Source organism: Triturus cristatus, chromosome 10 (assembly GCF_964204655.1).
Source record: "Triturus cristatus chromosome 10, aTriCri1.1, whole genome shotgun sequence".
NCBI lineage: Eukaryota > Metazoa > Chordata > Amphibia > Caudata > Salamandridae > Triturus > Triturus cristatus.
The window spans coordinates 1067356243-1067382354 of record NC_140593.1 but is presented as its reverse complement, the minus strand read 5'-3'; the positions used below and the strand labels follow the sequence as shown (position 1 = coordinate 1067382354).

The 26112-nt window shown below is 46.8% G+C and overlaps 1 protein-coding gene across 2 annotated transcripts in view; it reads left to right on the top strand.

Annotated features, from left to right (window-relative positions):
- Positions 1–26112, top strand: part of BRAT1 (BRCA1 associated ATM activator 1) — a 233146-nt gene that overhangs the window by 15829 nt on the left and 191205 nt on the right. For both annotated transcript variants that reach the window (XM_085629208.1, XM_085629210.1), the window contains exon 2: positions 10950–11092. In XM_085629208.1, coding sequence (XP_085485334.1) covers positions 10950–11092 — 143 coding nt within the window. The remainder of the gene's footprint in view (positions 1–10949; positions 11093–26112) is intronic.

Sequence of the window (26112 nt, the reverse complement as noted above, 5' to 3'; positions counted from 1 at the left end):
AACTTGGATACATCACATTTTTCCACTGAAAACTGACCTGTTTTTTGAAAAGTGGGTAGCTGTGGATTTTGGGCCCTAGCTCAACCAGCACCTTGGAAAAAACAACAAACATGTAATTTTTTTTTAAACTAGACACCTGGTGGAATCCAGAATGGGGTAACTTGCACTGCTCTCACCAGGTTGTTTTACACAGAATCCCTTGCTAACTCCAAACTTTGATTAGTTTGATGGAAAGTTCTGGAATCGGCAAGGAGCCAAAAATTTCCTACCACTCCTACACTTGTCCCAATAACAAGCATTTGCAATGCAATAGGTCTTGCATTTGCGAGAGTTGGAGCTATTGGCATTGTAAATGACAATGCCTTTTATTAATTTGTTTTGAAAACCTGCAAGCGGCGCATAAACATGCACTTTGTATGTATAGTCCTTGCTTATGAGAAGCAAGGCTTGCAGTAAAGGAGACTGCCAGCCTTGCTTCTCAGCAAGGACTATAAGTACAAAGTGCTTGTTTAGGCACAGCTTGCAGGTTTTCAAACGCATAAATAAAAGGCATTGTCATTTACAATGCCAATAGCTCCAACTCTCGCAAATGCAAGACCTATTGCATTGCAAATTCTTGTTTTAAATTGGATGGAGCCCCTCACCTCTGTGTCCATAGAAATACCAAGAACCAGCTTGTCAGCCGTAATTCTCTTAAACTGCTGGATAGGGTATTTGGTCACTGGCATACAACTTTTCTGATAGATTGCCAGCCCAAGAAACACATTTGCTGCTGATTTAGTTGTTGTAGCATTTCCGATCTTAAAATTACACATTGACTAGATTTATAAAGAGAAATATATGTCCTGCAGCCGAGGCTACCATAACAAAATGTCATCGACAATAACAAAAAGCCTTGTGGGACAACTGTAACCCTCGCTCCTGCGTCCTGTGTGTTCACTCAGTGCAGCTGTATAGACCAGATGGAGAAATGTGGCACCCGGGGAAACAAGGGATTTAACGAAAGGACTGAGGACGGTGCTCGCTGTTCCCTAGTATTGTGGTTTTTAACAGTAAATTATTTGGTAAATAATGTATTTGTAAAGCGCACGATTAACCGAAGGTGTCCTGGCGCTGAATAAGAGATGTTTATTGTTACCCAACTCAATGGCACTCATTTTATCGACCTCAAATGGAAGAAAGGCTGAGTGGACCCGCCGGGATTTGAACCTGTTGACCATGAGGTCGAACACAGGCCCCTGCAATGGCTGCATTAGTCCACTGAGCCACCAGACCAGACCAGCACGGCGCTGTTAATAGCGCTGGAAGCGTTTAGGCCCAGTTCTGACACCTTGTGCAGAAAGTACAGTAAGGTTTCCTAAACAGACACACAGCACACCTGGGCGAGTCAGGTGCTCTCACCATGTTATGTCGAGGAAGAACTAATGGTGGAAAAACATCCACTTACGCAGCAGTAGACAAAAACCTCTCCTTTGGGCTGCACGCCCTACTTCCAGACTATTGTTAATTATGTTCATCAAGATGTCCAAGTTGTCAAACTTTTCCTTCTAGTTTGTGAATGTTTTTAAGAAAACAAAACGTTGCCGACTTTGTAAGTTTCACATAGCTTTTAAGTCGAAGTTAGGTTTTAGATTTTCCATCATATTTATGAACGTAAATGTTCTAGCATGGTGCATACGGTATTAGCTGAAAAAACAAGTTTCTAAAAGTCACCGTCAAGAAACGGGGCCAATAAGGAGCCCTGTACCAGGTGAGCGCGCAGAATTATGTCATAATCTGTACACAGGGCTTCTTTGAAGAGGGCTTTTGCGGGTAACTATTGACATCCCTCAAAGATGTTCAAAAATCACCGCCACATTTCATCTTCTTTAAAGGCTCTCTGCAGGAGGAGGCGAGTTTTGGGAGTGATTTAACGAAAGGACTGAGGACGGTGCTCGCTGTTCCCTAGTATTGTGGTTTTTAACAGTAAATTATTTGGTGCACCCCACCGGCAACCACTGGCACAAATAAAGCACTGCGTGCCGAGAACACTCAGTGGGTTCTCAGGAAGGCTAGGATGCGCTCGACCTGCGTTCGCTAGGCGAGACCAAAAATGCTGCCCCACCTGTGTAACTGGATGTAGTGCACGTGACGGGTGTGCTTCAAACCTAGTTTAGTGGGAGTCTCTCATTGCGAATCTCATTGACCCTGGTTTGATTTGTGCCTGGCCGGGGCACAAGGCCAAGTCACACAAGCGGGGTAGCATTTTTATGGAGTCAAGTGGGGGAACACTGAGTGGTAAGAATGTTGTAGATTCATGCTGTTTCGGTAAGTTTAAGTCACAGAAATGCAAGTTAAATATGCAATTTGTAAGCAAAGTTTGAGGTTTGCAGGTCATTGTGGTAAGAAAACTTTATGGGGTCCATGCAAAGTATACCACTTTGGACTCCACCAGATGTCTAGTTTTCGGGAATGTCTGGCTTTGGTAGGCTTCCCCAGGGTGACAGCTGACCAGTGCCCGAAAAGTGCAGCCATTCAACATAGCAGTACGACGATATTGGGACCTGGCCCAATTCTGCTTACCATATGTATTTTTAGGTCGAGCCTACAGCAGCGCATGCGCTGTTGCTCGACTTTTAGCAAGGGGCTTTTCAAAGTCCTACCCACAAGCGTTTCCTGGCCTAAAGCTTGCGTGCATGTGCACGTGACCGCGCGCAGCCACCATCTGCCATTCTTATCTCAATAAGCCTTGCTCTGCTTGCACTACCCCCTCACTCCCCCGCCTTTCTCCCCCGCCCTTCTCTTCCGGCCGCGTCACTTTTGCAGCTGCGCGGCCAATGCTTGTTATAAAGCGCTTCCATGTCGCCAAGCTGCCCTTTCAGAAACGAGATATTCAAGTCCACTTGCAGGAAATAGGTAATACGTGCATCTCTGTTCTTAATCACAGCTGAGGTTTTATTTTCTAGGGCTCCGAGCACTGATGTCTGGCGAAGCTTACAATCCCTCCCTAACTAGTTGATGTGGACAATTAGAAACATGATTTACAAGTTATGGAACACGCCGCCGTGTTACATTTCTCCTCTTAAGCCATGGAATTGCACGGAAACATACTCTTTTTATGTTCCGCTGATTGAAACTCCTTAAACCCTATGCGCCATCAATTCTGTAACACTTTGCGATAAATACTCGTTAATTAAAGCCCAAATAGGACGAAATTCCCAAGAAAGCACGTTTTAACCGCCCTGCACCAAAGCAGAATATCTCATAATGGTTAATGTCATCAAAGCCTGAAGCTTTTCTAATGAATTGTGACGGATTGCTTTCAAGTCCTTGGGCCCCATTAAAATAATTCACAGACTGACTACGCTGCGCAGTTCGGCATCAGTATGCGCCGACAGATGGACGCATGGGTTCGGTGAGACTTCAGTTCTGCAGCATCAAAGCATGGTTGCTGACCTGGACCAGTTGAAGACAACGGACAATCTCTCGTCTGCATGGAAAACAATGCCTGTTAAGTGTGTGTGTGTGTGTGCGCGCGCTCATGCGCATGTGTGGCTGTCTAAATAACGTGAACTATGTTCAGTGTCTTCTTTATAGCATGAAAAAAGTTCTTGCTTAGATTAAAGTAGGAAGATACGAAGATGGATCCTTTATATGAGATTACTAGTGCTCCCAAAAAAAGACTTTAATCCAGCCTGGGTGGGACCTGGAGGCAATAGAGACTGCAGGGTATGTCAAAATAAACATAAATTATGGTTACACTTGTTATGCAGTTGTCCTGCCCTAGACTTTCAAAGGAGACTCCTCCTCAAACCGGTCTTTCTGGCCACTGAGGCGCAAATGAAGGGGCGTGGCTAATGTTAATCAATAGGGGCGGGACTAAAATGGCAGACAATCAGGATCGGGTAATGCTCAGGCCAAGCTGAGAAAAACAAGCATTGGCATAGCCAATAGGTTTCGCCTTTGGGACCTTATAAGTATTTAGTTCTGCAGCAGGTCCCAAAGGCGAGACCTATTGGCTATGCCAATGCTTGTTTTTAAAGAGGCATCCAAAAACAAAATTTCACTTCTTGCCAAAAAGATGGGGATGCTTTTATCCCCAGGGAGGCAGAGAGACTGTTGAGGTCATGTTGTGGAGGTGGATGCTAGGACCGATATGTAGGCGATTGGGCAGTCCACCCCCACACCTTGTAGCAATAAAAAACACCCTGTTGTCTAGTGGCCTTTCTGATCCTCCCACTGGGGTGGATTAAAGTTAAAGACCTCATTTGCCCCCCCGGGGGGCGGGGTGCAGAAAGACTGGGTTGGACCCCCAATGCCTAGGCGGGCACCCCACCCGTTTTGCCACAAAAAAATCTTCCCTGGTGTCTATTGGGCATTCTGCGTCCCACTGGGGGCAGATTGGAGGTAGCCTGCAGTATGCCTTGGGAGGGAAGGGGGGGGGCAGAAAGGCTGCTGGGCGTTATATGGGTGGGTGTGGACAAGGTCTGATTTCCGGAAGGGCCGTCCCCACCTATTCTGCCTCTAAAAATTAACCTCTGGTGTCTAGTGGCCCTCCTGCGAGGATCCAATAGGGAAAGGTACCATTGTAAAGGGGAGATTGTCCCCTTTATGAAGATACCTCTCCTGTGCTCGGTGGCTAAGATATGCCCCCTAGCACCGATACAGTGAAAGTGAAATGAGTCAATAGGCTCATTTCCCTTTCTCTGAAATGACGTCAGAGTGCCACACGCGCCGATGATCATTTCTGAGAAAAAAAATAAAATAGCCTTGGGAGCTGGGGAAGCTGTTCCCCAGCTCCCGAGCCAAAAATAAATTAAAGTGCTTGCACCAGAGTGATTTCCTGCCTCGAGTGCAAGGACTGCCTGGAGCCGTCCTCGACACCGAAGGAGTTAAAAAAAACAATACTATTTAAAATCCCTCTACAAGGTGGACAGCCACTGCTATTATTAGTTTCCTTTTTGCAAGCATATGTCCGCCATATTTAAATGGCAGCATGTTTTACTTTTTATATGAGGCATATTGTAGTAGGGTATGTTTTAGAAGTGGAGTGGAAGCCCCACCCATCTTTTTCATTGGCTGGCATCATCGTCCATGGTAAATGCTGGCTTCCGATTGATAATGATACTTCTTGGTCCCGCCTTGTTACCGCCCGGTCTCCTTTTGGGAACGCCCATCCGGACTGGATCGTTTACTTGCGGCATTACACGGTCTCCTTCATTAGTCTGTAAGCACGCGCTATTTAGAAAATGGACTCTGATGGGGACAATGGCGGCTGCAGCGCTATACGCTTTAAATTGTATGTTTTAAAAAAAAATTACTTTAATGAGTGCGGCGCCCGCTAGGGACACCACGCTCACTTTATTTATTTATATTTTACATTTATGTTGAGCGCAGCATCCACTTCAGGGACACCGCGCTCTGTTTTATATTTTTGTTTTTTTACTTTAAAACTGAGCGCGGCGCTGCTTCAAGGACACCACGCTCAGTGTTAAAGTAAACCAAGAAAAACCGAGAGCGGTGTTCTTGAAGCCGCTCCGTGCTCAGTTTTAAACTTGACCATTTGCAATGCAATTGGATCTATTGCATTGCAAATGCTTTTTTTCTTATATGAGGTGGACACGGGACAGCCTTTAGAAAGGGGTGGATTATTTATGGGGCACCCAAGACACGGCCCTTGTCGGCTGGATGCCCATGACGCGAGTCGGTGGCCTGTACACGAAGCAGGCTCCTAATGGGCCCATGTGAGTGTTGGCATTGACACCCAGGTGTGGCGAGAGCCAACGGCGACTTCTGTGCCCCATTGCTGCTCGCTGTGTTTGCCTTGGCACTGGCCCTGCTCTTGCTTCCCGTGTCGACGGCATGCTCACACTTTAGAAATCGCTGCAGGCTTTATGCGGTGGAGGTGTGGAGCCGCAAGGGAGTCCACACTGCCGCAGTTTCATCACACTCTCCTCAAAGAGTGTCTGTGGACACAGGCCTCCGAGCGGACGTCCTGATGGGCGTTTATAGGGCGCTGCTGCACGTGCACTAACCGCATCAGGTACCCACTGGTCTGACACCCTCTGCGTAGCCCCCCAAGGCCTGGCTGCGCGTGCTGTGCGCTGTTTCTAGCTCTGAGCTGTACCCTACAGAGGCCTCGTGGGCACAGACTGCGGACCCTTCAGTGCTTCATTGACTGCTCTACAAACATTGGCTTGAAGTTAGATGACGTGCACAAGTGAGCCCCTGCCTCAGGCACTCTTGCTAGCACTTTCACTTCTATCACTAAATAGGCTTTAACATAAGTACCGACCTTCATAGGAGTGAGAATATTTTAATCGGAAGAAATAATGCCTGTTTGCCTCTCCCCTCATTTATTTATTTATGTGTCGTATAGAGCACCCAAATCGCCCCCAAAGGGGTATCTCCGTGCTATAGTAGTGCTTTGAGGACAGTGTCGGGTAGATGAAGGGGGAATACAGAGTCATCGAGGGGGACTGAAAAAGTGCGGTTTTGAGAAGTCATCAGAATTGGAGATAGTTGGTACATTCACGAAGGTGAAGTGGAAGTTGATTCCAGTATGAGGGGGCAAGATGGTAACATGCCTTCCCCCAGTGCGTGATTTCTTTTATCCGAGGAACCACAAGGAGTGATTTCGATCCAGACTGGAGTGTTCTGGAGGGCTGATGGCACGTGAGTCTATCACTAAGATAGCTGGAGGGTTTGCCGTGGAGTGCCTTGTGGACTAAACAGCAGATTTTAAAGCGGATCAGTTTCCGAACAGGCAACCAGTGAAGTCCCTGGAGTAGAGGTAAGGAAGCGGTTCTGGCTGGGGAATTGGGCACCAGACGTGCAGCAGTATTTTGGACCACCTGAAGTCTGTTGAGTGATGCTTCAGAGGGTGCAATCAGGAGGGCATTACAGTAGTCAAGACGACTTACCTCAAGGGCCTGTAGCAGAGTTTTCCTGAATGTTAAAGGGAGGAAATAAAAGCCTTTCTCAAAAGACTTAATGTAAAGGAGCAAGTACCCACGGTAGCTGAAACTTGTGTTTCCATTGAGAGTTTGAGATCTAAATGCACGACTACATTTTTCACCACTGCCTTAGGAGTAGAAGCGGGACCTAAATTGGTGGGCCACCAATCTGGGGACCATAGTAAGGGTGCCTCTCCAAAGAGCATAATTTCAGTTTTACTGGCACTTAAGTGGAGAAAGGTGTTTCCCATCCATTCCGAAATTGCATTCATGCCTTCAGAGAAGGCCGACTGAGTGTTAGCAGAATTTCTGTCAAATGCCATTAGCAGCTGGGTGTCATCCGCATAAGAAATAGGGATGAAGCCCAGGGTCCTCAGTAGATCTGCCAGGGGGGCCACATAAATGTTAAACAACGTGGGGCTCAAGCAGGATCCCTGGGGTACACCTTTGGTCAGCTTTGATGTAGAGGATTGGAAAGTGCCTAAAGCGACAGTTTGAGTGCAGTTGTTTAAGAAATTAGCCAGCCACAGATAAGCTTGATTTTGAATACCACCATTTCTTAATCTAGATAGAAGAATAGTATGGGATATCGTGTCAAACGCTGCTGACCAATCCAGCGGCACGAACAGTACCGCTTGTCCCTTATCTAGGAAATGTCGGAGGTTATCTGTGACAGCAACTAAAGCTGTGTCTGTACTGAATCTGGGGCGACAACCAGACTGGGAAGGATCTAAACCCCCGGTTGATTCCATGAAAGGAGAAAAATGATGATTCACATGCTTCTCCAGGAGTTTACTCAAGTAAGGCAGCAAGGAGATAGGGCGGTAATTAGATAGATCTTCCGGAAGAGCATTGGGCTTTTTCCAGATCGGTATTATTTGGGCAGCTTTCCATTCAAAGGTAGTATGCCCGAAGTCAACGAGGAGTTAAGGATAGGGCAGATCAATGGAGCCAGCTGTTTATGAAGCAGCATGGATGTCTTAGCAGGTAAAACATTGAGGTGAGCCAGATTTTACTATTTTCATGAGGGACTCCACTCTGTCTATGGTTAGAGGGGTGAAGCAATCTAGAAGATTTGCGGGGTTAGGGTGAGGTAGATGAAATACTGTGTTAGTTAGTTGGGGATCTTTATCTTTAATAATACTGTCATAGATGTCTTCAATTTTCTGAGTGGAGTGCTCAGCCAATATATCACAGAGGTCCTGTGAGGGTGTTGCAACAATATGGCATGCCTGGGGTTGATGAATAAATTAAAAATGCGGAAAAGCTCCTTAGAAGAATTTCCTGCCTAATTCAGCTGGGACTCAATGTGTGTCTTGCGAGCCTTTTTTATATTTTCATGGTAGTGAGTCAAGCAGCGCTTATAGGCGCCTTTCTAGCTTTCCACAGTGACTTTTTTTTCTTCCCGTAGAAAAGGAGAGAACCAAGTCGCTTGTGCTCTTTTCGATTTAGAGGGACGGAATTTTAAGGGGGCTAGTTGGTCAAGTGTGGAAGTAACTAGAGCATTATAGTTAGTTATGTCTTCTTCAATGTTTTCGGACGCCGAATATGTACTACTAGAAAGGATATTCGAAAAATGGCCTGGCGTTATTTTATGCCACTGTCTTCTCCAACTACGTGAAGATGTCACGGGAGTAGCAAAGGTTCTGCCCTCTTTTATGTGGAAGCGTAGTAGAGAATGATTGGTCCAATTAAGGGGACAAGGAGCCTCGCAATATATGTTAGGAGTAGTAGTCCGGATAAGATCGAGGGTATGTCCCGCTAAATGGGTGGGGCCGGTGTTGATCTGTTTCAGACCAAGAGAAGCTAAATCTGATAGAAATGTAGAAGCCTCTGCATTAGAGGAGACTTCACTGTGGACATTAAAATCTCCAAGTAGGAGGAAATTGTTAGAGGAGATGATATGAGGGGCAATCAATTCCATGAGCTGAACTGAGAAGTTCATAAGGGGACCTGGGGGGCAGTAAACTAGGGCACCTTTCCAACAATGATGGGTAGATTAATCAATCCTAAATACCATGATTTCTAGTTTGGTATCACTATGATGTTCTGTAATGGAGACCTTGATTGATTCCTTGTGTAGTATTGCTATTCCCCCACCTGTCTTAGCTATTCTATCACATTAGTGGATTCGGTAACCTGCGGGGATGGCCACCATAATGGCGGGGGAGAAACTGGGCTTCAGCCAGGTTTCTGTTAAAAAGAATACATCTATGGGCCCTGATGAAAGTAAGTCCCAAATCTCAATGGCATGTTTAGGAAGGGATCTGACATTCATCAGGAGGCAATGCCAGCCCCGATCAGAATGACATATATAAGGTGGCTGAGCCTTTTTCGCCACCTTATATTCCAATTCCCCTCCCCCTCGTTCCTGTTCCCCCCCCCCTCGTTCCTGTTCCCCTCCCCCCTCGTTCCTGTTCCCCCTCCCCCCTCGTTCCTGTTCCCCTCCCCCCTCGTTCCTGTTCCCCTCTCCCCTCGTTCCCCCTCCCCCCTCGTTCCCCCTCCCCCCTCGTTCCTGTTCCCCTTCCCCCCTCGTTCCTGTTCCCCTTCCCCCCTCGTGCCTGTTCCCCTTCCCCCCTCGTGCCTGTTCCCCTTCCCCCCTCGTGCCTGTTCCCCTTCCCCCCTCGTTCCTGTTCCCCTTCCCCCCTCGTTCCTGTTCCCCTTCCCCCCTCGTTCCTGTTCCCCTTCCCCCTCGTTCCTCTTTCCCCCCTCCCTCGTTCCTCTTTCCCTCTTTCCCTCCTCCCTTGTTTGTTTCCCTCTTTCCCTCCTCCCTTGTTTCTGTTTCCCTCCTCCCTCGATCCTGTTTCCCCCCTCGTTCCTGTTCCGCTTCCCCCCTCGTTCTTGTTCCGCTTCCCCCTCGTTCCCGTTCCCCTCATTCCTCTCCCCTTCCCACTGACCCTGTCGTAATGTAGGATGGGCCTTCTGAAGATTTTGAGTCTCATGGGGTCCACCAAACACCAGTGCACTGCAGTCTCTCCCAGTGTGAACAGCGTCTCAGTGCCTGGCCTCTATTGCTGTTTCTAGTTTTAACACGCCGTGCATCTTTATCTTGGGCATGGGTCTTTTTAAAGTTTTTTATTTTTATTTGAACCCGACACCCTCTGTGACAAAGCAACATTGTCTCTAAGAAGGAGGAGTTAAAAAGGCAGTTATAGAGTGAGTTAATAAATGAGTAAATGTGTAAAGCGTGGAAGAAGCCTGAAGACTTCATGTCGCTGTGAATTGCTTGAAGAATAGACACAGTAGCATCCAGAGTCCCTAGCAGAATATATAAGTTGTCAAAGCTTCTCGAGGATTGCACATTTTCCTTTAACTGTAGAGAAACAGAGAGCATTCCACAACAAGCATTTGCAATGCAATAGGTCTCGCATTTATGCGAGTTTGTTATTGGCTGTGTTAATGACCATTCCTTTTATTGATGTTTTAAAAACCAAAACATGAATAAAAGACATTATCATTTACAATGCCATTGGCTCAAACTGGCATGAAAGCGAGATCTATTGCTTTGCAAATGCTTGTTCTAATTGTATTCGTTGAATTTATCGTGCATATATTTTGAGTTTGTGTGTGTTTTATTGGGGTTGTGTTGGAGGGTGAATGTAAGAATAAGTTGATGGATTAATGAATGAAAGCACGAGTTCAAAGATGTGTGATAGAGTTCAGTATGGTAACATATTGAGTGCCTAAATCCATCTTTGATACAGTAGGCAATGCATTCATAATCCAGATCTGTTGGCCTCACCAAAGCTTGTTATATAGTGTGCTGCCATAGATTGCCATTATGTAGCATTGCAAACTTTACCTCTTTAGTGATAATCTCTGCTGGTCAGTTTTCACACACATTTCGCCAGAAATCTCTTCCCTGTCTTCTCAGTTTAGTGCACTTTTACTTCACAAGTTCTAGCAACTGTTAAAGTTAACAATTGCTTAATCTGATGTCTACATACAGTTTTACGTGATGTTGAGGAGAGACACAATGAGAACTTTTCTAATGTCTATCCATCACCTCTGCAGAAATCTGAAGCTCGCCATGGACCAAGAATGCATGCAGCTTCTGCCGGCTGTCTGTGCAGTTCTGGCAGACCCTCGGCAGCCAATATCAGATGACACATGTCTAGAGAAGCTACTCGACTGGTTCAGAATTTTAATTGAACAAGGTAACTACAATTTCTAAAATCCTCTGCATTCCTCCTCAGTGACTTGTGTGTGTTTGTGTGCAAGGAACTATTCATCTGTTGAAAAGTGTACTTGAATATAATACCTTTGTTTGTGCTTATGGGACTTGAATAATATTTGTAGGCTTCAGATACTGACCATTTTAGCTGTCTGTAGAAGACCCATTGTTTCCTAAACCTATACTTGGAGTGTGCTTCGTATGAGCCTCTTACCATTGAGTGGATTGCTTTTTGTCTATCTCTTGACCATGCTCCTGGTTGGATTGCTTTCCCAATTATTCTTGTAATTGGTCAACCCAGGGGCATTTCATTTTCAGTGTTTTGATTGGATGGCTCGTATCCTTACACTGCTAACATTGGACCGTGCATTGCAGTGACTGTTTTCTCTGCCTCCTTTCTCCTCTTTTTTTTTTTCTTCTCACTCTATGCCTCCTGTCTTAAAAAATGGGAGAAAAAAAAGACACCCAGCGAGGATGTAGTGAATGGGATTTAATAAATTGTTGCATAATAAAAAGATCTGCTTCAACATGCTGCATAGCCAGGAATAAAGTGGGTTTTATTTGTTCTAACGTAAAATGGTAAGCACTCATAAACTAAGCTAAAACATATGTCAACTAGTGCTCACTTTTCACTGTAGACAGGAAAGAAAGTGTTAGTTGAGAGTTTGCATCCAATAGAGCCTTAGAGACATTGAAAGTCACTCTATAAATTAATGCTTCATAACCTGAACACACGTTATCAGTAGTGTCTGTCTTCTAAATTGTTATTAATCTACTTGTCGGTCTGAGAGAGAGTTTACTGAGGTCAGCGAATCTATGTGCATTCTGCAGTACATGTCGACTCTCAACTGTTAGCTCAGGCCTTCGTCCTAAAAAAGTTGGTATGAGTGCAATTGAGCTGAACCACGTTTAATAAATTGACAGTAGTAAACTGCAAATCAGTTGTAAGAGATGGTGTTTAAAAACAAATTAGATTCTGCAGGTTCTTTTTTTATTTTTTTGATTTATTTAAGTTTTATTGATACATAAGAAAAGCATGTTAAAGACAATACAGAACAGAGATCTTCTGTTGGCAGTTACAAAAAGGTTGTGCAGGCTGAGGACGGTTTTGAGTGACAAAGGAATATGATAGGTAATGTTTTGACTGGTGGTGATTTATTTTTTATTAAATACATTGCATTAATTGTCTTTTTTTTTGTTTTTTTTTGGGACAGTTGAGTTGTATGTTCAAGTGTAAAAATGCAACCTTTAAAAAAATGCAGGTTTAATGGATACCCAGAAATAGGTATCTTATGTGTAGTAGCACAAAGTAATTCCTTTTAGACAGTACACAGTCCACATTGTTATCTGCTGGTAAATTTGGGTGTTTTAGTCTTCTCTCATTTGGCTATATAATTCTAGGATGAACATTGAGTTTAGCTTCCTTCCAGATGACCTAGGACCTCCTTTGTCCTTTCGCCTCCACTCCTCCTCCTTCTTTCATTCTCTCTTACACAAACACGCACATGCTCTTCTTGCTTGGACTACTTCCCTTTCTCCTTTCATAATCTTCAATCCGGTGTGTTTCGCCAACCTTAGTCACTCGCGTTATATTATATTCTTCTGTTCTAACAAGGTGTGTATGTGAAAAGGTCATACAAGCTAATGACTACATGAAGCGTAGTGAGGAGACCTTACTCAAACAAAGTGATTTAATGGATGGAAAACCTATTTATAGTGCACCCTATGCAGTTCAAATAAAGTACCTGCGCCACTACACTGAACTTTTCTACCATGTGTGCACCTAAGTAGCTGGAAATGCAGTCTGTATAATGTAATTGAAAAATCAGTTTCCCAAGGCAAGAAAGGGCGTGTGTTTGAAAATTTCTATGATCCTGATTTGGGAGAGATTCTCTAAAATTAATCTTGTTGACATTTAAATTTTTCAGTGTTCTGCTTGAAAGAATGAATCGCGTTTTGATTGTTATTTCCTTGGACATGGGCCTGCTTACAGAGGGATGTTGGCACTGAGGTATTACAGGAGAAAGAAAATGGCTGATTGCTCTATTTTGCCTTACAATATGGAAGTCCTATGTAGACCTAGTTACGCTGGTCTCAAGCTAAATTTTTGGGATAACCATTCACCCTATGTTTACATACATTTTATGTAATTTTTAGGGCTCACCCCTAGTGGTGCAGTGCGCAGACGAGAGCCCTTTTGTGGAGGGTTCCAAAACGGACCCAGGAATCGCACACGCTCGTGCGTGTGCGATTCCTTTTGATGCACGGGATTGGCGTTTGCGGTTGTCTTTTTTTAGAAAGACAGCACGCAATAGGCCAAAGGCGGTCGCGTTGCTCTGCTCATGGCCTATTGGTGTCTGTTACCCGCACGCCGAGATCTGTTTTCAATTATCGTGCCCAGACATGGGCGCGATAATTGAAAACAGATTGCTCGCTGTGGAGCGCGCACCACTCGTGGGCTTGTTTTTCTTGTAGTTTTACATAGCGCAAACTCGACCCTAAGATATCGAAGCGCTTTACATGATCATATGTTATATTTCAAAATGTCACCTTTTTTAAGGCATGGGTAGATTAAGTGATTTGTCCAGAATCACAGGATGTTGAGTGGACGCCGACGCCAAGACTCAAGCATGTTTTCCCAGTTCCCTATTCCGCAGCTCAGGCTGTAAGGCCACGGCCTCTCCATAGTTCATAGATTGCAGCTTTCCAAAGCTTGCGATGAAGGTCGCTTTTGGCAGGAATAAATGCTTTGGTATCCATTTCCATTGCAGCCTAGTCCACAAAAGTACCATGAGTACCAGGAGGAAGCGCTTTAAAAAACGGCTGAGTTATGGTTACGCGTTCTGTTGGACACCTGTGTAAATTTGGGAGGAACGGGAAATATTATGTAGAAGAGGAATTGTAAAGGGGACAGTTGTTACAGCCATAACCGATTCAGTCGTAACCAGACCAATTGGCTTTGGCAGTGCCTGGTATTTCTTAACTTGTATAGCGCCAACTCCAGTCGGGTTTCTGTGCGCTGTATCTAAGATCCTTTTGCGCAGGATGTCGTTGCATGTGTTGAGTGGGGATAGCAGGGCATAGAGTACTTTATAATTATATAATTAGTCACAATACTTTCAGAGTAGAGTAGATCACAGTATATTGAATGTATGCAAACACAATAACCGCATAAATAAGAACGAGATATAAAATGCAAATAGAGAGGAGATTAGAGATGCACGAGCCAACATTTTGACATGGAGAGACAAGGGTCGTTTTGGCTTTGAGTCCGTGCACGAGCCGAGCCTTGAACATATTTGGCATGTCAATCATGCAACGACGATTCCAAAAGAGTGGATTTCTTTAACACGCAAAAGTGTTTCACCGTAGTGCATTGGATTGATTGAGAGCTATTTATTACAATTGAGAATTTTTAGACATGAAATGACTAGCATTCATGCCCCCACCCTGTTGGTGATGCTATTAATAAACTTTAAAGGCAAAGCAGCGGTCATGTGTGCCCCATATGTGGCTTAGATTCTTGTTATAGATGGAACGACATTATAGGTTAATAAATCCCACATGAAAGGTTTGTGTACTGTGCGCTTCCTCAACTCCCGTATTTCACGGTACTCTCATATTAATTAATATATAAATAACGAGGCTCGGTACGGTAAAATTAAGTATTTGCTTAGGATCACACAATTTAGTCAAGCAGGGCAGCCGACATTGATTCCAGTTTCACAGTGTGCAATTCAGCAGCTGGATGAGCATCTCTGAAAACAAAGGTACATGCAATGGCAAAAAAAATTATATTGGAGCGTTCTCTCCTAAAAGTAACTCCATTCCAGTGCAAGTTAGTGGGGAAATTAAACTCCTTTTATTTTTCTCTGGACGTACCTCTTCGGGGCTCCCCAAATGGTGGTCTGTATGCAACGGCCATGCTGTCACCTATAGGTGGCAAGGTAAGCCCCCATCCCCACCCGCTTAATACCTCATAGGGCCTAGGGTTGTAAAGTGACTTACAGTCTCACTGCACAAACATGCTTGTCGCCATGCTAATATAGAATGAGCTTGACAGCCACCCGCCTCGCAACACTTGGACGCAGAATAAATCCCCATGAGTGAAGTGTGTTGTGCTTGAATCCTTTGTCCGTCTTTTCTGTTCATGTTGTTGTAACTCCCTCCCTTCTGTCCTGTTCTACTGTCACCTTTCACATTTTGGTTGTTACTGGTGAGACACTGCTAACCTCGACAGTCAAGTTGTGTCATCCGTGCTCAGTTGGCGGTGCATTGTAATGTAATTGCATTTATATAGCGCTTACTAGCCCTGACGAGGTGTCTAAGCGCTTTTTCGGCGAATAGCACAGTACTCTGAAACCCATAAAGGATTGAAATGTGAAAGTAATTTGGAGTGGTGAATGTTAGTCCGAGTGTAGGCAAGAGCTTAAATCTGTACATGATAATGGCAGTGTGATGCTTGTGCAAGGCTTTCGAGGGGTGTTGCAGGGGGTGGCATCCCTACATCCTTGAGTGATGGGGAGGTGTGTTTAGTCTGCTAAGGCTGAGCCTAATCTGTATGACTGGGCCTCAAGGGGACTGCTCGTTTGTGTGTCTCCAGAGGGGGTGACATCATATATTTGATGTTCACATGTTCTAAAGAAAGCCACTGAGAGAGAAGTTTGAGCTATTGGTGTTGCGTTATTTAGCAATGCCAATAGCTCAAACTTAAATAACGCGAGACCTATTGCATTGCAAATGCTTGTTGTTTTTTTTTATATCATTAGGTCGGGGTGGTTAAGATCCAACACAATATCTAGTTCACCTTGGTTGAGCCACCACAACAAATTCAATCTTTCCTTGGCAACAAAAATGATAGCGGGGACACTCTTTTCTTTGAACATCCAAAACTGCATCAAATGTACCCACAATTTCAATTTGCTTCCCTCTATATGAAAATGTAATTAACCTGGAGTTTCTCAATGTCAACAGCTAGATTTTCTTTTAAAACATCCAGCCAACTTACAGTGAACGGGGAGCCCAAGTCAGCCAACATTCGTTCTTCTACTTCACTGAGTAGAACATTACCATACAGGGCTTTCTTTATCCCTTCCCCCACTAAAGACACTTGTTTACAATTTTCATGTCCACATGCTCCTCCCTCAATAACAGAAAGGATAAACTCATTACATCTGAAAGAAACACGTTGGTTAGATTCCTCACCTTAGAATATCCCCAGGCCTCAGACTCGATCCGGAAGATTTTTCGTCAGCAATACCCCTTGCGCGTCGCTAGGCGTCGTCTGCGGCTCCGCGTCCGTCGTCGTGAGCCGGAATGACGTCGTCGGAGTACTTAGACGCCGCCCTCTCGCGCTGACGTCAGTTCTTCTTTTTTCCGCGCCAGTAAGCGCAGATCCGGGAGAGCTACCCCTTTTAGTCTTTTTTGACTAAGTTTTTTGATTCTTTTTGATCTTGTCTCGACTCCGGTGCCGGTAGGATGCCTGGTTTTAAAGCCTGTGCTGACTGCAACCGCTTGATGTCGGTTACGGACCATCTCCGCCGGTGCCTTTACTGTTTGGGCCTCGACCACGACGCGGAGTCGTGTTCGGACTGCAAGGCCCTGACCTCGAAGGCTAGACGGGAGCGGTCCCGTAAGCTTCTCGAGCTTCGCCACTCGGCTCCGCGCCGCTCTCAATCCCGGTCCAGGAGGAGGTCCAAGGATCGGTCGCGGAGCCGCAGCCGACGTCACCATCGATCGTCTGGCTCCAAGTCTTCGGGTAAGTCGAAGTCCAAGAGGCGACACCGCTCTTCGGACTCCCCTCGCCGGTCGCGCGAATCGGCCGAGGGTCAGGGTGGTTCCACCCCCGCGGCTCCAGCGGCGCCGCAGGCGCCGCGCAAGTCCCCATACCCGCCGGTCCCTGGGACTGACGCGACGCCGGCGGAAGTCAGTGCCTTCCTCTCGGCCATGAGGAACCTGGCTCTGCCGTCGACGCCCGCTGGCGCGCCTTCGGGCCCCGCGGACCCGACTGGGCAACCTTGCCTGCCGGCGGCTCCGGCCCCAGCGCCGTTGACGGCTCCGGCCTCGACGCCGCAAGTGCCCGAGGGACCCGTTCCCGAGTCCCCGCCGCCGGTCGACCTCGTCACGCCTCCTCCGCCGGCGTCGACACCGGTACCACCTCCGACGCCGGCTCCGCTCGGCGTCCAGCCCCAGTTCAGCCCCACTCCGGGCCCGGCGCCGTTACGGCGTCGATGGACGCCGCGTTCGGCGCCGCTGGAGACACATTGTCTATCGTCCGGCTCCGATCCTTCCTCCTGCATACCAGGAATCGGATGACGGGGGCGAATGGGAGGGATCCGAGGATCCTATGGCCGTTCAGGCTCAGCTGTCACAGGACTGGGCAGATGAACTGGGGGAGGCCAGTGGTCTGGATACCTCTCCAGACACTGGATTCATCTCTCCTCCGACTGTGGCTTCGGAGGAGGGTGCTGCTTTCTCTGTGGTGCTGCGCAAGGCGGCCGCAGCCCTTGGGCTCGAGCTACCTGCCGTGGCTGTGAGGACTAACGTCCTCACTGAGGTGCTTCAGTCTGCAGCAAGCTCCACTGAGCCTCTGCTGCAATTCAATGAGGCCCTCATTGACGTTCTGCAGGGCACCTGGTCCAAGCCCTCCACAGTCCCTCCTGTGGACAGGAACGTCGCCAGGCGCCACCGCCCTGCTCCGGGCGACCCCAGTTTTCTGTCCCAACACCCTACCCCCGAGAGCCTGGTTATCCAGGCTTCTACCTCCCAATCCTCCTTCCCGACCGCTCCGCCGGACCGGGATTCCAAGAGACTGGAACAGTTTGGCAAAAAGCTGTTCTCCTCCCTTAGTTTGGGCCTGCGGTCCTTGAACACCGCCTGTCTCTTGGACCGTTATTCCCACTCTCTGTGGGATACGTTGGAGGACGTGCTGCCCCTGTGTCCGGAGGAGGACCAGACACGACTTACCCAGGCTCTGGCCGATGGGAGGGATGCAGCACGACATGCTATCCGATGTGGGCTTGACACTACGAACTCGCTGGGTAGGGCGATTTCTAACACGGTGGCGCTTAGACGTCACGCCTGGCTGCGGTCCACGTCCTTTTCGGGTGATGTCCAGAGCACTCTCATGGACATGCCCTTTGATGGCACTCGCCTTTTTGGTGAGAAAGCGGACAGTGCGCTGAATCGCTTTAAGGACTCCCGGGCTACGGCCAAGTCCTTGGGCCTCTCGGCCCCGCGGTCGCAAACTTCCGCCTTTCGCCGCTTTCGTGGCCAAGGAAGGGGTGCCTACTCACGTCCGCCTAGCCACCAGCCGCAGAACCAACCTGCCCGCGGTCGCGGACGTGGTTTCCGCCGAGGCGGTTCTGGAGGACGACGCGGTCAGCCCACATCCACCCCGGCAGCATCCGCCTCAAAGCCTTCCTAGTCCGAGCTTTCAGGCCCATTCCACGCCAGTGGGCGGCAGAGTTCGCCATCACCTGCTTCACTGGCGGTCCATCACATCGGACAGGTGGGTGCTGCAAATCGTCCGAAGGGGCTACTCCCTCCCCTTCGAGACGACCCCTCCAGCCATGCCACCGCAGCACCACAGTATCTCGGGGGATCATTTGAATCTTCTCCACGAGGAAGTTTCGGCCCTCTTGGCCAAGGGGGCCGTCGAGCGCGTTCCGAGCCCAGAAGTAGGTCGTGGTTGTTATTCCCACTACTTTCTGGTTCCCAAGAAGGGCAAAGGGGGCCTACGCCCTATCTTGGACCTCCGGAACGTCAATGCCTTCCTCCGGAAGGAGAGGTTCAAGATGTTAACGTTGGCTCAGGTTCTAGCTGCCCTAGACCCTGGAGACTGGATGGTAGCGTTGGACTTGCAGGACGCATATTTCCACATCCCCGGCCCACCGGCGTTACCTGCGGTTCACGGTGGGTCAGGAGCACTTTCAGTTTACCGTGCTCCCCTTCGGCCTTACCAGTGCCCCTCGGGTGTTCACGAAAGTGATGGCGGTGGTCGCAGCTCATCTGCGCAGAACAGGGGTTCCAGTCTTCCCCTATCTCGACGACTGGTTGTTGAAGGCGGGCTCGCCCCTGGCAGTCGTCTCCCACCTCCAGACTACGGCGGATCTCCTGCATTTGCTGGGGTTTTCCATCAACGTGCCGAAGTCACACCTGAGTCCCTCTCAAAAGCTCCTCTTCATCGGAGCGGTTCTCGATTCGGCGCAGTTCCGGGTCTATCCACCGGAACAGCGGGTCCGGGATATTCAGGCCCTGATTCCCATCTTTCGGCCTCTATCCTGGGTTTCGGTCAGGCTAGTGTTGCGGCGTCTGGGGCTGATGGCCTCCTGCATCCTACAAGTGCATCAGGCCAGGCGGCGCATGCGGGCTCTGCAGTGGGATCTGAAGTTTCAGTGGGCCCAGCATCACGGCAACCTGTCCGACCATGTCTTGATCTCGGAGGGCACTGCACAGCAGTTGCAGTGGTGGCTCACGGACCGCGATTGGGTCATGGGCAAGAGCCTCTCCCTTCCCCAACCGGAGCATGTCGTAGTGACGGATGCGTCCCTCCTGGGATGGGGTGGCCATATGGGAGAGGCGGAGATCAGAGGCCTCTGGTCTCCGGCGGAGTCTCGCCCCCACATCAACTTGTTGGAGCTGAGAGCGATCCGACTTGCACTAAAAGCCTTCCTTCCCTCTGTCAGGGGAAGTGTCGTGCAGGTGTTCACGGACAACACCACCGCCATGTGGTATTGCAACAAACAGGGCGGGGTGGGGTCGTGGACCCTTTGTCAGGAGGCTCTGCGCCTCTGGACATGGCTGGAACACCAGGGCGTCACCCTAGTGGTTCAACATCTGGCGGGCTCTCTGAACGCCAGAGCAGACGAACTCAGCCGCCGGTGCATGATGGATCACGAATGGCGTCTGAACTCCGAAGTGGCGCAAGGTCTCTTTCAGCAGTTGGGAGAGCCTTGGTTAGATCTATTCGCCACCGAAGAGAACGCGCAAGGTCAGCAGTTCTGCGCGTTGGAATTTCCAAGGCGGCACTCGCTCGGCGACGCTTTTCGTCACGAGTGGAGTTGCGGTCTGTTGTAAGCCTTTCCGCCTATACCACTTCTGCCCAGAGTGCTGAAGAAGATCAGGCACGACCGGGCCCAAGTCATCCTGGTGGCTCCGGATTGGGCACAAAGGTACTGGTATCCCGAGCTACTCAGTATGTTGACCGATCCTCCGATATGTCTGCCCCTTCGGGAGGATCTTCTGTCGCAGCAGCAGGGGACGGTCCTCCACCCGAACCTGTCCAGCCTCCACCTCCATGCGTGGAGATTGAGCGGCGGCAGTTGATGCCATTTGACTTGCCTCCTGAAGTCTGTGATATCATTCTGGCAGCCAGGCGTCCCTCCACAAAGACGGTATACGCCTGCCGGTGGAACTAATTTGTGGCATGGTGCACAGCACAGGCTGTGGATCCCCTTTCCGCCCCTCTTTCTGAGGTTCTCCTCTTCTTTCTTTGGCCCAGCAGGGCTCTGCCTTGGGCACCTTGAAAGGTTATCTTGCTGCCATCTCTGCCTTCTTACGGTTTCCTGATCAGCCTTCTCTTTTCAAGTCCCCTGTAGTTACACGCTTTCTAAAAGGCATTACTCACACGATCCCTCCTGTCCCTTTTGTAATGCCTCAGTGGGACTTGAATCTTGTTCTCACATTTCTAATGTGCGCTCCCTTTGAGCCTCTTCATAATTGTCTTCTTCGTCTGCTGACGCTTAAGACTGCTTTTCTGGTAGCCATCACCTCGGCTAGACGGGTGAGTGAGCTCCAGGCTTTATCATCAAAGCCTCCTTTTCTCTCTGTTCATCTGGACAAGGTTGTCCTTCGGCCTCGTCCCTCCTTTCTACCGAAAGTGGTGACCCCCTTTCATCTTGGGCAGTCTGTCACCTTGCCCACCTTCTTTCCGCATCCTTCCAAAGAGGAAGAGAGGCTCCACCGTCTGGACCCCAAACGTGCGCTCTCCTTTTATCTGGACCGCACGAAGCAGTTCCGGGTGGACGACCAACTTTTCGTTGGATACGTGAGTGCTAAGAAGGGGAAAGCTGTGCACAAACGGACCATCTCTCGGTGGGTCGTTTTGTGCATCAAAATTTGTTATTCCTTTGCAAAAAAGGACCCTCCTGTTGGGCTGCGCGCCCATTCTACTCGGGCCACAGCGGCTACTACTGCTTTGGGACGGGGTGTCCCTTTGCAGGACATCTGTCAGGCGGCGCCGTGGGCTTCGCTACACACGTTTGCCAGGCATTATTGCCTTGACGGCCAAGTCCGGAGGGATGGCTTCTTTGGCCGTTCTGTCCTCCAGGACTTTCTGGTGTGATCTTGGTTTGCAGACCCACCGCCGGGGATGGTATTGCTTGGGTATCTATTCTAAGGTGAGGAATCTAACTAACGTGTTTCTTTCAGATGAACAAGTTACTTACCTTCGGTAACGATGTATCTGTAAGAAACATTAGTTAGATTCCTCACTGACCCACCCATCCTCCCCGTTCTGCGAACTGACATCTAGGGTTAAGGTTATCCTTTTCAGGCCCCTAGATTTTATTTTTGGCACCAGTGTCGGTCTTTGCATGGCTCTGCGTTCCTGGCGCGGAAAGCTATGTACAAGAACTGACGTCAGCGCGCGAGGGCGGCGTCTAAGTACTCCGACGTCATTCCGGCGCACGACGACGGACGCGGAGCCGCAGACGACGCCTAGCGACGCGCAAGGGGTATTGCTGACGAAAAATCTTCTGGATCCAGTCTGACGTCTGGGGATATTCTAAGGTGAGGAATCTAACTAACTAATGTTTCTTACAGATACATCGTTACCGAAGGTAAGTAACTTGTTCTGTAATTCCCCTCACATTCTTTGTCCAGTTTGAACACCAAAGCCTCCTGTGTCCCCGATTACCGACACACTCTTGCAAAATGTCCCTTGCGGTTGCATCTGAAACACATCTGAGAGGTAAAGCAGGACAATTCTTAGCAAACCTAGAGTGGTTAGGATTACCACATCTGAAGCAATATATGTTGTCAGTGTCTTTTTTGGTCTCCTCTCGGTTATTCAGTTTACTGCTCGGATTTGTTTAAGTTGCTCTGTGATTTTCTTTGTTTTGTTTAGCTTTAATTTCCTGTGCAGAATAGTGTATCTGTTGGAGATGTCATTTCCATGAAATAAGCTTCTGAGTTCTCGGCACACCTTTCAAAAACTTAAAGCAGTGTCAAGATCTGGATTTTCCATTGACAGCAGTCTCTCCTGCATTTTTATATTTTTACTTTCTTTAATAATTTATGATGAGTAATTTCATCCTTTAGGTCTTTAAATCACAGAAGTTACGCAAGGTTGCTAATGTTCTCAAAGATGCAACAAAATCATCAGTGCATTCCTCACGTTGCTCTGCTCTTTGTAAGATAGAAAAGACCCTGTCTCTGATCGGATTAAGCGTAAATATCTCGCTTTAAGTAGTGATCACCTTACCGTATGGATCGAGTCTTAGATTTCAACATAGCATAATAATGATGAACACACATGCTATTGCTTTAATTTCAAAGGTTTTCAGTATTTAATACAAAGTAAATCATGATGGGTATTGACAGCTTATATGCATATATTCTTTGAACATATAAAAATGCACTGTAGTAAATTACCAAAAAATTCATATATATTTTTTTTCATCCCCCTAAATACACTCAAGCTACTCAATCTCGCCTACACACATGACACATACCACATCCAAACTTTTTCTACTAGCGTACATTAAATATAAATTAATCTTTGTACCCAGCACAGGAATGTACACAATATAACAGGATCAATAACGCAGAGCTCTTTTCATTTGGAGAGTTTAGATACAACTGATGCATTGGGGGACATTTCAATTGCTCTTTAGTTCGGATCATGAGTCTGATCGCATAAATAGCGAGTTTAGCTTCATATATTAGTATTTGTTAAAGAAATTGTAAATGGAATGTAAATAGCATGGTCCGGTGTTATGGTCCTGGTATTCTTGCTCTGTCATGCATCGATGTGCATTTCAGTGAAGCCCTCATGATTGGCACACCTTCCTCAGGGCACTCTGGTGTCGTATTCCATGTTGAAAACTAAGGCTCGGTCCGTACGGTGAGTTGTTCACTACTTATAGCGAGGTATTTCCGCTTACTCTGATCAGAATCAGGATCTTTTCTTTTCTATTTTTTGTAGGTTCTTTGTTCTCTTGGTATCCTACCTGTATTGTAATTCAGGGGCCCTCTCTTCATTTGTCTAGTCTGCTCTTTGTAAGAACTTATGTCTTTCCAGAACAACATTTCTGAACGGAGAAAACCTTTTGTCTAACGTTTTCAATACGGAGTCCTATTCATCAAGCGTTTCAACAACCACAAGGTCATCCCAGCCTCTCCCTCACATGGCTCGAACACCTCTTTCCACCTTTTCTAATCTAATGGGGGGCTTCCCGGCACTGTCAAGAATGAGGACAGAGCAGATAGGCCTTTGTTATGGTAGTGGCGAATGTATGAATAAATATGCTTACCACAGCTGTAGACAGATTTGAGCGACAAGCATCCGTTAAGTTGTTGTTCTTAAAGAATAAGGCCAGTTGAGTTCCATAAATCCCTGTTCCTCATGGTATTACTTACTGACAGTAAGTCAGGCAACAAAATGGCACCCACAACAGGGGCGTAACGTAACTTGAGGGGGCCCCCTGCAAAGACCATGAATGGCCCCCCCCAGTTCTCCGCGCCACTCAAGATCTCTCAAGCCAGCGACCCGCCATACTGCAGGGGCTGCGAGGGCTATTGCTACTCCACTGGTACCAATACGGTCATTATAAGTAACCCTGGATGGTGGAGTTAACAGTTGGGCTTAGTCTGCCTGCAGTCTATTATAGGTGGTGGTCTATCCATCAGTACGCTGGGGAAGTGTGCCCTATTTTAGGTGAGTTTCCTAATGCAGACTTCTGTCAGGATATGCAACTGATACAGATCAGGGTACCTAAAATATGCCCACTACCACGGATAGAGTAATCACACAGTTACACGCACATATATTCATCATACGCTAGGGCCCATTTCACTAACATACACTCTAATACTCTACCAGCAGCAAACCTGTGGGAAGAAAACTTCTAAAACACCCTGCATCTATATCTAGGCGATAGGACCAGTTTAGTGGTTATCTATCATAATATAAACAATCTATAAACAATGATCAAAAATACTCAATAATTGACAAGGAAAGAAATATTCAACACCATGTTTAAAAGTTATATTGCTTTATCTAAATTAGTCAAAGTAAAATCAGAATAAATCATTTCTCATAGTTACCTATTCTAACTAAGTGTCAGAACGGGTCAGGACCAGTCTCTCGGTAAAGTCTTTCAGGACCAAGTCCTCAGCATCAGTCCTCAGCAACGCAAGTTCACGCGGCAAAGGCGACGGAAAAGAGTGGGGAGAGCCCTCCCTAAGCTAGCAGTTTTATAATGCAAAATACAATGAAAACACACATGAATTCGACAAATAAAACTGTATCACTGAGCAGAACGAGAAGGAAGGAATGTAACTTTGCAACATCTTGAAATCTCCGCTCAGGAAAAGTCACAATACGTAAACCACGGAACAGGAACCAAGAATTAGAAACTATTAAAGTATCTATCTTGTTCATTTCCCTCGGCAAACCGGCTTTAGCACAATGTTCTTTTAGAAGCCCTTTGTTCACCAAGGACAACTCATTTCTTTTGGAGATCCTCCAAACTTGCTGATGTCCTCATGGAAATTTCCATTCAAGGACTACGGTCAGTTGTCTTCAACCGAATTCCAGCAGGGGTCTCCCTTGTCACACCACAGTTTTCGCCTGCACCACAGCTCAGCCAGGCTTCAAATTATTCTCAGTTATTTCATAAAGGCCTCCATAGGCCACAATAGACCATCTTTAATTAAAGAGACAAAATAAAGATTACTACAACATAATGATTAGACAGTGTTAACCCCACTAACACCCTTATGTGTATGCATTTATCTAGCTTTGTGACATAAAAAGCATTAATTCAGACAGCGTTTTGTGCTTAAAATAAATAGCACACAGCAACGTTTAAACATGAAAACTTGCACGTTATTGTAAATACAAAAACAGCACACGCATGCTAACCCTCGTGTAACCTTCTCTTGTGTTAGGACAAACAGGTTGATTAATAGAACGCACTTGCACAAGACAAATAATTAGTTGTTAATTATTAATAAATTAATAAAACGCATAGACATGCCAGAGCTTCAAAAGCCCCAGAATTTTCTAACAGAAAACTCTGCTCCAGCAATCCCCCCTTTGGTGATTTTATCACCAAATAAACCCAAAAAAAAAATTAGTGAAAATTTAGTCCCATTTTAGGAGAAATCAGAAATGTCTTTTCCCCTTACACAACATTAAACACCAGTCACTCTTTCATCATCTCTCTTAGTCCCTAAATAAACACTCTCCCTCAATTCTTCTAATTCAATCTCTTCTGGTTCTCTTTTCGAATTTTTCGAATTCTTACTTTTCTTTTCATTTTTCAATTTCTCTTTCCCTCTCCTGTTTTTACAACACACACACATTAATCTCAGTATTAGCAAAGCAACAATTATACAAGACAAAGGAAACAATATTCTACCTATAATAGTACTACCTATTTTTGCAATAAAATCCTTAACAGCTATCATCTTATTAGCTAGTTTAGTCCATAAACTCCCAGTTTCAAGTGGTACTAAATCTTCATGCAAATCAGTAATATTTTTGATATAGACCTTCAGGTCTTTATTTTCATCAGGAATGTAAGTGCAACAATGTTGTACTTTCAAAATTCCACAAACTCCACCCTCCTTAGCCAAAAGAATATCAAGGGCAAGTCGATTTTGCATAGACATGGCACGTACGGCACTTAACTCCGTATTTACCAAAAGAAATCCTCCTGCGGTATTCGTCGATAAACGATCAACCACTGTGGACAATTTCCAAATTCCATAAGC